At 45.0% G+C, this 14,128-nt stretch overlaps 1 protein-coding gene across 1 annotated transcript in view; it reads left to right on the top strand.

Annotated features, from left to right (window-relative positions):
• Positions 1–14,128, top strand: part of LOC132821661 (collagen alpha-4(IV) chain-like) — a 266,111-nt gene that overhangs the window by 146,161 nt on the left and 105,822 nt on the right. The window contains exons 20-24 of the mRNA XM_060834370.1: positions 888–1,049; positions 3,014–3,106; positions 4,390–4,544; positions 5,753–5,825; positions 6,875–6,981. Of these exons, the coding sequence (XP_060690353.1) occupies positions 888–1,049; positions 3,014–3,106; positions 4,390–4,544; positions 5,753–5,825; positions 6,875–6,981 (590 nt within the window). The remainder of the gene's footprint in view (positions 1–887; positions 1,050–3,013; positions 3,107–4,389; positions 4,545–5,752; positions 5,826–6,874; positions 6,982–14,128) is intronic.

Here is a 14,128-nt window from a genome sequence, read left to right as displayed (position 1 = left end):
ATATATTACTTGGGTACAGTACTAATACCTGATTATTGGAGAGATTGTACGTAATTTTTCACAATATTGCTCGCTGCCAACATGGAAACATCTGAAGCCAGGTTATGCATTACACCAGCTGCAAGTGGTGACCAGGAATAAATATTAGCTGCTATGAATGACACCAAGTTGCTACAATAACATGCTTTAGACCTGCCAGTGACACAGTGAACTGAAAGGAAAATCAATGAGTTAATCACGACCTCGTTCCACTAAGGCTGTCGAGACAGTTGTGACAAATGTTTAGAGCTGAAAATGTGTTGCTGGTTAAAGCACAGCAGGTCAGGCAGCATCCAAGGAACAGGAAATTCGACGTTTCGGGCCACAGCCCTTCATCAGGAATCCTGATGAAGGGCTCTGGCCCGAAACGTTGAATTTCCTGTTCCTTGGATGCTGCCTGACCTGTTATGCTTTAACCAGCAACACATTTTCAGCTCTGATCTCCAGCATCTGCAGACCTCACTTTTTACACGTGACAAATGTGTCGCAGTACTGTGGTTATTGTAGATCACCACTGGCAGGAGCCATGCTCACATTATCTACTGGGAGGGATAATTGACATTTTTTAACAATTCAAATTTTTTAAAACTTTCGTATTATTGATACCACAGGAACAGGGACCTTCTTGTTATAAAAACATCCCAAATTTGAATTGTTTGTTATACTTGCTTTCCCTAAGCTGTATTTTCACGTTTTGGATTCAAATCAATGTTTCAGCATTCAGCAGCACCCTCATTTTCACTTCTACTGCAATTATGTTTATCTCTTGTTGAAATATATATTGTTTGATACAGTTAGCAGCTGGTTTCTTTGATCAGTTTACCTTAAAGGGCGTCTTTTCTTTGCAGGTTTACCAGGTCTTCCAGGGTTTCCGGGTCTTGATGGTCCTAAAGGACAGAAAGGACAGAAAGGCAGCGACGACTGTCCATTACCCAGAACCATCCCAGGTCCTCGAGGGCTGATGGGTTTAGCAGGTCCTCCAGGTCTCCCAGGTCTCAAAGGCAGCCCAGGTATATGAAAACATGGGGTTACTGTATTGTCAAGTTACAAAGAAGGTGGTGTCTCCAAACAACACCTCACTCAAAGTTAAATTCTTTGTCACAGTCACAGACACATGAAGAGGCAGTATGGTCTCAGAGTCTTTAATATTGATTCTTGACTGAATGAAGTCAAGATGAAGGGCTCTAGCCCGAAACGTCGAATTTCCTGCTCCTTGGATGCTGCCCGACCTGCTGAGCTTTTCCAGCAACACATTTTCAGCTCTGATTTCCAGCATCTGCGGACCTCACTTTTTACTTGAATGAAGTCAAGCTAAATGAGACCCAGGATTCGCCTGCTCTTTACCACTTGGCAAAACCAGTATTTCTCCAAACTTAACCTTAGTCAGAGGAGGCATACAGAATATACTCTGGCTGTGGTTAAGATTGGTTTGGTATGACTGCCATTGATCAGCTGACAGAGTCCAAAAAGCATGGCTGCCAGACTGAGCCTGAGTGAGTTGCTGAGGAAAGCAATAGACAACACATCCCACTTGACCAACCTATTTGTTAGAGGAACATAGTGACCCCAGGAAATCTCTGTAAAAGTTAAACGGGGTGCGTTCTCAATCAACCATTTTTATCCAGTTCAGACCAACCAAAATTTAAGGAATAGATGGTTAGCTAAGTGCCCCTCTCCACCCTCCCTCCTCCTATTCCTCCATGTGAGAAGAGAGGAAGAGAAAGGAGGGGGGAGAGAAAGGAGGGGTGAGTTTCTTTGTAACCAATGATTCCTCCTTACTGCCAGTCTCAGGGTTTACCGTCACACTCTCTCACTCATACTGGGAGAAAGTGAGGACTGCAAATGTTGGAGATCAGAGTCGGGAACACGGTCATGGAAAAGCATGGCAGGTCAGGCAGTATCCGAGGAGCAAGAGAATGGACGTTTCAGGCATCATTTCCTCACACACTCTGTCATTCACACACTTACACACACCTGTTTCCTCACATTCTCTCATTCAAGCACCTACACACACTCTCACAATTCCTCATGCACACATCCAAGCTTTCACTCTCTCACTCTTGCCTCTCGGCTTCAGGAGGTTTATTCTGTCAGCCCCTGTGTAATATTGAGAGGGCAGGCACTGTGTGGAGTGGAATCCTTCCCTATCCAATGACAGCTAAACCCCTCCCCTCACCCCCGCCTGGCAGTGTGCAACCTGGAGATGATGTGCCTTAGTCCACAATCTCACCAGGCTCACAGCTGCTGGTTTCCAGGCCTCTGTCTGAACGAAACTGCTCAAGTTTGTTTTCCATTCAGTTACGGATCGTTCTCTCCTGCTTTTTATCAATACATTCACCCAAAAGGGTGACCAGAAATGGCCTTTGAAATTTTATTTTATTCACTCGTGGACTTTGGAATTGCTGCTGCCCAGAATTTATTACCCATCCCTAGCTGTCCCTCAGACGGTGGCTCTTTGTAGACTTGTTGACCTCCAGCTGCCTGTATTTTAAACAGCAACAACTAGCCCCAGAGACACAGCGACTGGGCTGGTCAAACGTTGAGCATCCCAGGTTGAAAACTTGTCTCTCTGCGGATTAAGTTTCACTTCATATGGGTGGTTTAGATGGGACTCCCCTCAGTCACATCTTTAACCATCATTGGGTTCTGATATGTGTCTTAGTTTTCTAATTGAATCGATGCAAGAGGCTCTAATAAACCATCACTGTGGTGGTTGTGGAGGGATTAATTAATTGCCTCTGCCTGGTTTCTGCTGGGTGAGGTAGGGGAGTGGGGGAAGGGGGTGGTGAAATTCCCTCTGAAATCTCTTACATCTTCACGTTAGGAGTCCAGGTAACTGGGAACAGGGATTTAGCTATTTAGCAGAATCTAAACCTAGGGAATAATCACAATAATGGGTCAAAAATTGTAACTGTGTCAAATAGAAATTTGTCGATGTACACTGATCATTTATTTTGTCTGGATGAAAGTATAGGTTTCATTTGTGAAACAACGGGACCTCCAGGGTTACCAGGTCCAAAAGGTAACCAAGGAGCTCCAGGTCCAAAAGGAATCCATGGTTTAAAAGGTAAATGTTAGATTTAATATCATCATTATTATCATTGGAAGGGACAAAGCCACAATTTTACAGTTGTTGCTTTCATAGACCTCATTGACTTGTCTATTATAAATGACCTCAATTCCTCATAGAACAGTACAGCACAGTACAGACCTTTCGACCCTCAATGTTATGCCAACCTTTCACTCTACTCTAAGATCAGACTAACCTACATACCCTTCATTGTACTATCATTCATGTATCTATTCAAGAGTCGCTTAAATGTCCCTAATGTTTCCAACTTTACTACCACTGCTGGTAGTGCATTCCACACACCCACCATTCTCTGTGTAAAGAGCCTACCTCTGACATCTCCCTGAAACCTTCCTCCAATCACCTTAAAATGATGCCCCCTCATGATAGCCATTCCCACCCTGGGGAACAGTCTCTGACTATCCCCTCTATCTATGCCTCTCATCGCTTTGTACACCTCTATCAAGTCACCTCTCATCCTTCTTCGCTCCAATGAGAAAAGCTCTAGCTCCCTCAACGTTTCTCCATAAGACATGCCCTCCAGTCCAGGCAGCACTCTGGTAAATCTCCTCTGTATTCTCTCTAAAGCTTCTACATCCTTCGCATAATGAGGCGACCAGAACTGAACACAATATTCCAAGTTGAGTAACTCTCCTTGTTAAATTCTGTAGTGTGAAAGTGCAAGATAAAACAAAGAAAATAGAAGCAGGAGTAGGCCATTCAGCCCTTTGAGCCTGTTCCCCCATTCAATACAAGCATAGGTGATCATCCAACTCAGCCCCTTGTTCCCACTTTCACTCCATACCTTATGATCCCTTTGTCCCTAAGAACTATATCTAACCACTTCTTGAAAACATTCAATGTTTTGGCCTCCACCACTTTCCGTAGCAGAAGACATTTCTCCTCACCTCAGTCTGTAATGACCCACTCTGTATCCTTTCCTTATGACCCCTGTTTCTGGACTCCCTGGTCATTGGGAATATCCTTCCTATATTCGCCCTGTCCAGTCCTGTTAGAATTTTATAGGTTTGTGAGATCCCACAATTCTTTTGAATTCCAGTGAATATAATCCTAACCAGTCCAATCCAATCTCTCTTCATCTGTCAGTTCTGCCATCCCAGGAATCAGTCTGGTAGGAACCAAACTTGACTATAAACCGTAGCCAAAAATAAGTCTAGCTTAACTAAAAACTAGTGAGGGAATATGTCTTCCTGATCATTATAAAATTAGTAAAATTAAATTTATTTCCCTCTGTGTTAACACTGACTTTTATTGGATAGGAGATCCAGGAGACTGTGCCTGCATGCCGGATTTGACAGGAGACCCAGGACCTCCAGGTAGGCCAGGCATTCCCGGAAATCCTGGAAATTCAGGAAGAAAGGGAGAACAGGGTGACCGTGGACCACCAGGATCAGCAGGATTGCCAGGACTTCCGGTGAGCAGAGTTCACTCTTAATAAATGGTCTGAGACAGACTTATAATTCCTGGAGACTAACCTTTTTTTAAAACCAGGAGTGAATGATTGAGTGCATTAATGTTTTGATTCTGATCGATATGCTGAATGCTGCACCTGCCGATTGTTTCTTCAGCATCAAGACTTTGAGAAGCATGAGGTTTGCAAATACAGGACGATGGTCACTGTAGTCCAACGTCAGTTTCAATTGAGGAAATTTAAGCTTTATGTGGACTATTTATCAAGATGGTTCAACCGAGCTGCAAACTGGCACCAGTCTACTGCATGAAACACTGATAATGAAGCAGACATTGTCAGAGAAATACTCAGATTTGGGCATGAAATTATCATTGCCATAGAAGTGCTCTCCCAGAATTGAAAATGTATTCATAATTGAGATTCATCATTGACAGCAGAGATCTTGAAGGTGGAGAGAGAAAGTGAGGACTGCAGAGGCTGGAATGTTGGAGTTGAAGAGTGTGGTGCTGGAAAGGCACAGCAGATCAGGCAGCATCTGAGGAGAGTCGATGTTTAGGGCATCAGCCCTTCATCACATCTAATCCATGGTGTTTCTGGTATTAGGAGAATTGGTGCTCAATGCTATTTCATTTCCCAGCGCAGACTCTGCTACAGGAAGGATGTTGTTAAACTTGAAAAGGTTCAGAAAAGATTTACAAGGATGTTGCCAGGGTTGGAGGATCTGAGCTACAGGGAGAGGCTGAACAGGCTGGGGCTGTTTTCCCTGGAGTGTGAGAGGTTGAGGGATGATCTTATAGAGGTTTATAAAATCATGAGGGGCTTGGATAAGGTAAATAGACAAAATCTTTTTCCTGGGGTGGGTGAGACCAAAACTAGAGGGCATAGGTTTAAGGTGAGAGGGGCAAGATTTAAAAGGGACCTAAGGAGCAACTTTTTCACACAGAAGGTGGTGCGTGTATGGAATGAGCTGCCAGAGGAAGTGGTGGAGGCTGGTACAATTACAACATTTAAAAGGCATCTGGATGGGTGTATGAATAGAAAGATCAATTTAGGATATGTGGTCAGCATGGACAAGTTGGTTTGAAGGGTCTGTTTCCGTGCAACTCTATGGCTGTATGACTCTCCCTAATTTGAGAATAATTAAAGAAAATGCCACAGAATGGATGAAGGTGATGTGAGTTCTCAATCCGCGTCATTAATTATATCCATAGGGACCTCCTGGAAGGCAAGGCACCCCTGGTGCAAAGGGACAGCGAGGAATACCATCACAGATCGCAAAGAAAGGTAATCCCTGCATTAAATTGTGAAAACACCAACCTGAAGTCACTTATTTAAACATGAAATGAAAATGTTTGATGTTGCAATCTATATTGTAATGAATATTAACATCATGCTCATTACAATTTGAGGACATTGGTCACAATACTGACAGAAGAATGTGAATACATTGGAAATAGTTCAGAGAAATACTAGATATCTAGATTGAGCAGATGGCCTTATGGGGAAGGGCTGGATAGGCCAGGCCTGCATCCGATGGAGTCTTGAAGAGTCAGAGATGACTAAATTAAAACAGATAAGGTTTTGAGGAGACTTGACCGGGTGGGTGTGGAAAGGATGTTTCCTGTTGTGGTAGAATCTAGAACTAGGGAGCATCGTTTAAGAGGGGTTGTCAATTTAAAATTGAGATTAGGAAACATTTTTTACTCAGAGTTGAGAGTCTTTGGAATTTCCTTCCTCAAAAGCCAATGGATGCAGAATCTTGAAATACTTTTGAGGTAGAGGTCGATAGATTCTTGATGACCAAGGGGATGAAAGATTATTGGGGACACGCAGGACTGTAGAGTGAGGTTAAAATCAGATCAGTCGTCGTTTTATTGAAGGGCTGAGTGGCTTCCTCATATACCTTGTTTGTCAACTTTAGCTTTTAAAGTTGAGGTTAATGTACATTGTGAAGTCCAGTCTAGACTCAGTTTCACAAGGATTTTCTCAATATTAATCCTGAATATAAATGATTTTATTCTCTGAATCATTGCTGTCCCTGTTCCTAACTTGCATTATTTCTCATTCATTTTTCACCCTGTGTTCACTGACCTACATTGGCACTTGGTTAGAAATATTTCAAATTTTCAAATTCTTATCCCTGTTTCCAAATCCCTCCATAACTTGAACCCTACCTGCAACAACAGTAAACTGTATTTATATTTCATCTTTAATGTAATAAAATTTCACAAGGTGTTTTATAAGAAATTACAAAACAGAATTTGATGTTGAGCAACCTAAGTTTACATTGCGCCTGAAAGAATCTGTGATATTTTTATATTTCCTTTTGACAGGAGAGAAAGGAAATCAAGGTGATCCAGGACTGCCAGGTGCCTTTGGAAGACCAGGAGAACCCGGGCAACCTGGAATTCCGGGAGCTATGGGCCAGCTGGGAATCCCAGTGAGTATTTCAAACACGTTGTCACTGCTGATGCTAGAAATCTGAAATGAAAAGAACAGAAAGTGTTGGAAATTCTCAGCAGGTCAGGGAAATGGAGGTCATGCTGGAAAATAATGCTGATGTTGATCAGTTGTTATGTAGTTGAATAGAATAGTTGATGGGTTGAATGGCCTATTCTCATTCTTGTTCCCCCATGTTCTTGCCATCATCTGTGGAGGCAGACACAGAGTTTAGAGCAGGAATTAGAGTGGCAATAAATTCACACTCATTCACATTGAATTCCATATGCTATGTTCTAGCCCATTCACTCACATTGTCCAAGTCCTCTTGAAACTTTCACTCATCCTCATCACTCCCTGTGTTCCAACTCAGTTTACTGTCATCAGCAATTTTAGAAATATTACAATTATTTCTCACATCAAAACTCATTGATACAGATACTGAACAGCTGTGGACCTGGCACTGATCCTTGTGCACCCCCTTGACTCCTGAAATACTGAAGCAGTCCATGTCCGAATGCATTAAGTCCCAGAGAACGTCCAGGCTTGAGCTGCCGGGTAGTGAGGAACATTCACACCACACAGACTGACACAAATGGATACGATCGAGTTGCTATTTCAGAGATGTAGCAGCAATTTGACTGAGATTTGGAGCTGAGTTTCTCTACATTTAAGTAGGATAGGCAAAAAAAAACCATGCAGTTAATTCAGTGTTTTTAATGTTATTTTCCATTTTTATCCTGGTCGTTACTTGCTTTTGCTTCATTTATCTTCACTTTTTGCTGATTACTCTTCTACTACCGTCCACTAGTTTTGCTTCCTCTTGAGTCTGAGCCCTTTCTACCTTCCCATCCACCTGTCAATCTGGTTTCAATCCTCCCCAACAGCACCTCACAAATCTCTCACGTAGTCCCAGTCCTGCTCGGATATAAGCTGTCCATTGGCTGTACAGGTCTTCCTTGTCCCAGAGCTAGTCCTAATGCTGCAGGAATCTGATGCCCTTTCTTCTGCACCAGTTTTCCAGCCACATGTTCAATGGATCAATTCTCCGATTTCTGTCTTCATCAGTAAGTGAGCCTGGGGTGATCTGAGATTACTGCTCCGGAGTTCCTGCTGTTTGATCTCCTTCAAAACTCCTGAAAATCTGTTTTTGAGACCATATATCAACATACAAACAAGGAGCAAGTGCCCTTTGAGCTTGCTCCACTATTCAATACAATCACGACTGATCTGACTTTCATCTCAACTTCACCTTCCTGTACATCTCCAATTCTTTCATTCCCTTGGGAATCTAAATTACATCTAACGCTGCTTCAAAAATATTTAAAGATTCTGCGTCCACTACCTTTTGAGGAAGCGAAATCCAATGACTCCCGAATGAGCTCCCATCTAGTCCCACGCTCCCACAGGCCTATTTCCGTAGATGAGAGTGTGATGCTGGAAAAGCACAGCAGGTCAGGCAGCATCTGAGGAGCAGGAGAATCGACGTTTCAGGCCAGAGCCCTTCATCAGGAATGATTGATGAAGGGCTGATTCCTGATGATTCCTGATTAAGGGCTTTGACCTGAAACGTCGATTCTCCTGTTCCTCGGATGCTGCCTGACCTGCTGTGCTTTTCCAGCAACACACTCTCAACTCTGATCTCCAGCACCTGGAGACCTCACTTTCACCTATCTCCGTAGCCCTCTAACTTCATCACTTGTAAATATATACCCAGCTCCCATTTCAATCCCCCGAGGGAATCTGCCTCCCCCATTCTCCCAGGCAGTGCATTCCAAATACCAACAACTCTGAGTGCTGGCTATTTGTCTAATGAATGAAAATTTTAAATTAAAATTACAACTCTAGTCCCACTTGCCAGCACGTGGCCCATATTCCTCTGGACCCTTCCTATTCATATACCCATCCAGGTGCCTTTTAAATAGTGTAATTGTACCAGCCTCCACCACTTCCTCTGGCAGCTCATTCCATCCACGTACCACCCTCTACATGAAAAAGTTTCTGCTTGATCCCTTTTAAATCTTTCCCCTCTCACCTTAAACACATGCCCCTCTAGTTTTGGACTAGCCTAGCCTGAGAAAAAGATATTGGCTATTTATCCTATCCATGTCCCTCATGATTTTATAAACCTCTATAAGGTCACCTCTCAGCCTCCTATGTTCCAGGGCAAACAGCCCCAGCCTACTTAGCCTCGCCCTACAGAACAACAACAAAGAACCTGACAACACAGGAACAGGCCCTTCAGCCCTCTAAGCCTGCGCTGATCCAGATCCTCCACCTAAACCTGTCGCTGGTTTTCTAAGGATCTGTGTCCCTCTGCTCCCTGCCCATTCATGTATCTGTCTAGATTCATCTTCAATGATGCTATCATGTCCGCCTCTACCACCTCCACTGGCAACACATTCCAGACACCCACCACGCTCTGCGTAAAGAACTTCCCACGCATATCTCCCCGAAACCTTTCCCCCCTCACTTTGAATTTGTGACCCCCTAGTAATTGAGTCTCACTCTGGAAAAAAGCTTCTTGCTATCCGCCCTGTCTATACCTCTCATGATTTTATAGTCCTCAATCAGGTCCCCCCTCAACCTCCGTCTTTCTAATGAAAATAATCCAAATCCACTCAATCTCTCCTCATGGCTAGCTCTCTCCATACCAGGCAACATCCTGGTGAACCTCCTCTGCACCTTCTCCAAAGCATCCACATCCTTTTGGTAATGTGGCGACCAGAACTGTACACAGAATTCTAAATGTGGCCGAATCAAAGTCCTATACAACTGTAACATGACCTGCCAACCCTTGTACTCAATACCCTGTCCGATGAAGGAAAGCATGCCGTATGCCTCTTGACCACTTTACTGACCTGTGTTGCCACCTTTAGGAAACAATGGACCTGAACATCCAGATCTCTCTGCACATCAATTTTCCCCAGGACTTTTCCATTTACTGACTAGTTCACTCTTGAATTGGATCTTCCAAAATGCATCACCTCGCATTTTCCCGGATTGAACTCCATCTGCCATTTCTCTGCCCACCTCTCCAGTCTATTTATATTCTGCTGTACTCTCTAACAGTCCCCTTCACTATCTGCTACTCCACCAGTCTTAGTGTCATCTGCAAACTTGCTAATCAGACCACCTATACCTTCCTCCAGATCATTTATATATATCACAAACAACAGTGGTCCCAGCACAGATCCCTGTGGAACATCACTGGTGACAGGTCTCCATTTTGACAAACTCCCTTCCGCTACCACTCTCTGTCTCCTGTTGCCCAGCCAGTTCTCTATCCATCTAGTTACAACACGCTGGACCCCATGTGACTCCACCTTCTCCATCAGCCTATCGTGGGGAACCTTAGCAAATGCCTTGCTGAAGTCCATGTATATGACATCTATATCCCTTGTCTCATCAATCAACATTGTCACCTCTTCAAAGAATTCTATTAAGTTTGTAAGACATAACCTTCCCAGCACAAAACAGTGCTGCCCATTACCGATAAGCCCGTTTTCTTCCAAATGGGAATAGATCCTATTCCTCAGTATCTTTTCCAGCAGCTTCCCTACTACAGATGTCAGGCTCACTGGTCTATAATTATCTGGATTATCCCTACTACCCTTGTTAAACATTAGCAATTCTCCAGTCCTCAAACCCTCCCACCCTGACAACACCCTTGTAAATCTTTTCTGAACATTTTCAAATTTCACAACATCCTTCCCATAGGAAGAGACCGGAATTGAATGCAGTATTCCAAAAATAGCCTAACCAATATCCTATACTGCCGCAACATGACCTCCCAACTCCTATACTCAATGCTCATACCAAACAAAAGCAAAGCCTTTTTCATTACCCTGTCAACCTGTGACTCCACCTTCAAGGAACCATGAACCTGCACTCCAAGGTCTCTTTAGACATGGAACATTTCAGCACAGTGCAGGTCCTTTGGCCCTTGATGTTGTCCCTGCCTTTTATCCTGGGATAAAAGAATCAGACTAAGATCCTTAGCCTGAGATGAGACTAACCTACATGCTCTTCATTGCACGATCATCCATGTGCCTATCCAAGAGTTGCTTAAGTGTCCCTAATGTCTCTGACTCCAGTACCACTGTTGCCAGTGCAATCCACACATCTGCCACTCTCTGGGTAAAGAACCTACCTCTGACATCTCCCCGGAACCGTCTTCCATTCACCTTAAAATTACGCCCCCTTGTGATAGATATTTCTGTCCTGGGGAAAAAAGTCTCTGGTTATCCACTCTATCTGTGCCTCTCATCATCTTGTAAATCTCCATCAAGTCACCTCTCATCCTTCTTCACTGCAACAAGAAAACCCCTAGCTCCCTCAGCCTTTCTTCATAAGAAATGCTCTTCAATCCAGGCAGTGCCCTGGTAAATCCCCTCTGCGCCCTCTCTAAAACTTCCACATTTTTTCTATAATGAGGCGACCAGAACTGAACACAATATTCCAAGTGTGGTCTAACCAGGGCTTTATAGAACTGCAGCATAACCTTGCAGCTCTTAAACTCAATCCCCCTGCTAATGAAAGCCAACACACCTTATGCCTTCTTAACAACCCCATCAACTTGGGTGGCAACTTTGAGCGATCTATAGATATGGACCCCAAGATCCCTCTGTTGCTCCACACTGCCAAGAAATCAGCAACACTTCCCAGAATCTTTTGATTAAGTATACAAGTCCTGTCTTGATTTGCCTTTCCAAAATGTGGCACCTCACATTTATCTAAATTAAATGCCATCTACCACTCCTTGACCCATCGGCCCATCTGATTGATGTCCAGTTGTGCTCTAAGATAACCTTCTTTGCTGTCCACTACACCTCCAATGCTGGTGTCATCTGCAAACTTACTAATGTTTCCTCCTGTATTCACATCCAAATAATTTACATAAATGAGAAAAAGCAGTGGACCCAACATTGATCCTTGCAGTACTCCCCTGGTCACAGGCCTCCAGTCCTCCAAAAAACAACCCTCCACCACCACCCACTGTCTCCTACCACCACCACTCTCTGTCTCCTACCACCACCACCCACGGTCTCCTACCACCACCACCCTCTGTCTCCTACCAATTCCACTCTCTGTCTCCTACCACCTCCACTCTCTGTCTCCTACCACCACCCTCTGTCTCCTACCACCACCATTCTCTGTCTCCTACCACCACCACCCTCTGTCTCCTACCACCACCACCCTCTGTCTCCTACCACCACCCTCTGTCTCCTACCACCACCACCCTCTGTCTCCTACCACCACCACCCTCTGTCTCCTACCACCACCCTCTGTCTCCTACCAATTCCACTCTCTGTCTCCTACCACCACCACCCTCTGTCTCCTACCACCACCCTCTGTCTCCTATCAATTCCACTCTCTGTCTCCTACCACCACCATCCTCTGTCTCCTACCACCACCATTCTCTGTCTCCTACCACCACCACCCTCTGTCTCCTACCACCACCACCCTCTGTCTCCTACCACCACCCTCTGTCTCCTACCACCACCACCCTCTGTCTCCTACCACCACCACCCTCTGTCTCCTACCACCACCCTCTGTCTCCTACCAATTCCACTCTCTGTCTCCTACCACCACCATCCTCTGTCTCCTACCACCACCATTCTCTATCCTACCACCACCACCCTCTGTCTCCTACCACCACCACCCTCTGTCTCCTACCACCACCACCCTCTGTCTCCTACCACCACCACCCACTGTCTCCTACCACCACCACCCTCTGTCTCCTACCACCACCACTCTCTGTCTCCTACCACCACCACCCTCTGTCTCCTACCACCACCCACTGTCTCCTACCACCACCACTCTCTGTCTCCTACTACCACCACCCTCTGTCTCCTACCAATTCCACTCTCTGTCTCCTACCACCACCCTCTGTCTCCTACCACCACTCTCTGTCTCCTACCACCGCCACCCTCTGTCTCCTACCACCGCCACCCTCTGTCTCCTACCTCCACCACTCTCTGTCTCCTACCACCACCATCCTCTGTCTCCTACCTTCAAGCCAATTTTGTATCCAAATGGCTAACTGTCCCTGAATTCCATGTGACCTAACCTTGCTAACCAGTCTACCATGTGGAACCTTGTCGGGTGCTTTGCTGAAGTCCACATACACAATGTCCACCACTCCGCCTTCATTAATGTTCTTTGTTACTTCTTTGAAAAACTCGATCAAGTTTGTGAGTCACTATTTCCAAATCACAAAATGATGATGACTATTCCTAATCAATCTTTGTCTTTTCAAATACTTGTAAACCCTGTCCCTCATGATTCCCTCCAACAGCTTACCCACCACTATGTTCGGCTCAGTAGCTTGCTGGTAGGCTCACTCCCACATAAGCCACTTGGTAAAAGCTGCAATTGTCTCCCAGCAACAACACTTGGCAAGGCTCTCAGACGTGTTAGTAAGGAGCAGGCCAGCTCTAGGCAGTGATTCTAGCCCTCTGCTCAGCTAAAGGTAAAGTCACTATAGTCTCAGAGAAACAAAGAGCTGCTCTATTATCAGAGAAAGATTAGATTAGATTACTTACAGTGTGGAAACAGGTCCTTCGGCCCAACAAGTCCACACCGACCCGTCGAAGCGCAACCCACCCATACCCCTACATTTACCCCTTACCTAACACTACAGGCAATTTAGCATGGCCAATTCACCTGACCTGCACGTCTTTGGACTGTGGGAGGAAACCGGAGCATCTGGAGGAAACCCACGCAGACACGGGGAGAATGTGCAAACTCCACACAGTCAGTCGCCTGAGTCGGGAATTGAACCCCGGTCTCAGGCGCTGTGAGACAGCAGTGCTGCCTGGTGGTGGGTTAACCTGAGGGTCACCACACCTCAGGTAAGGGGAGAGACTGAGAAGGAGAGTCCTTCATAGAATCATAAGATCCCTACAGTATGGAAACAGGCCCTTCGGCCCAACAAGACCACACTGACCCTCCAAAGAGTAATCCATCCAGACCTATTCCTCTATACTATTACTCTACATTCACCCCAGACTAATGCACCCAACATACATATCCCTGAACACTGTGGGCAATTTAGAATGGCCAATCCACTCTAACCTGCACATCTTTGGACTGTGGGACGAAACTGGAGCACCCGGAGGAAACCTACGCAGACACGGGGAGAA

This window comes from Hemiscyllium ocellatum, chromosome 13, assembly GCF_020745735.1.
Source record: "Hemiscyllium ocellatum isolate sHemOce1 chromosome 13, sHemOce1.pat.X.cur, whole genome shotgun sequence".
NCBI classification, from domain to species: Eukaryota; Metazoa; Chordata; class Chondrichthyes; order Orectolobiformes; family Hemiscylliidae; genus Hemiscyllium; species Hemiscyllium ocellatum.
This window is presented reverse-complemented; position numbering and strand designations above follow the sequence as displayed.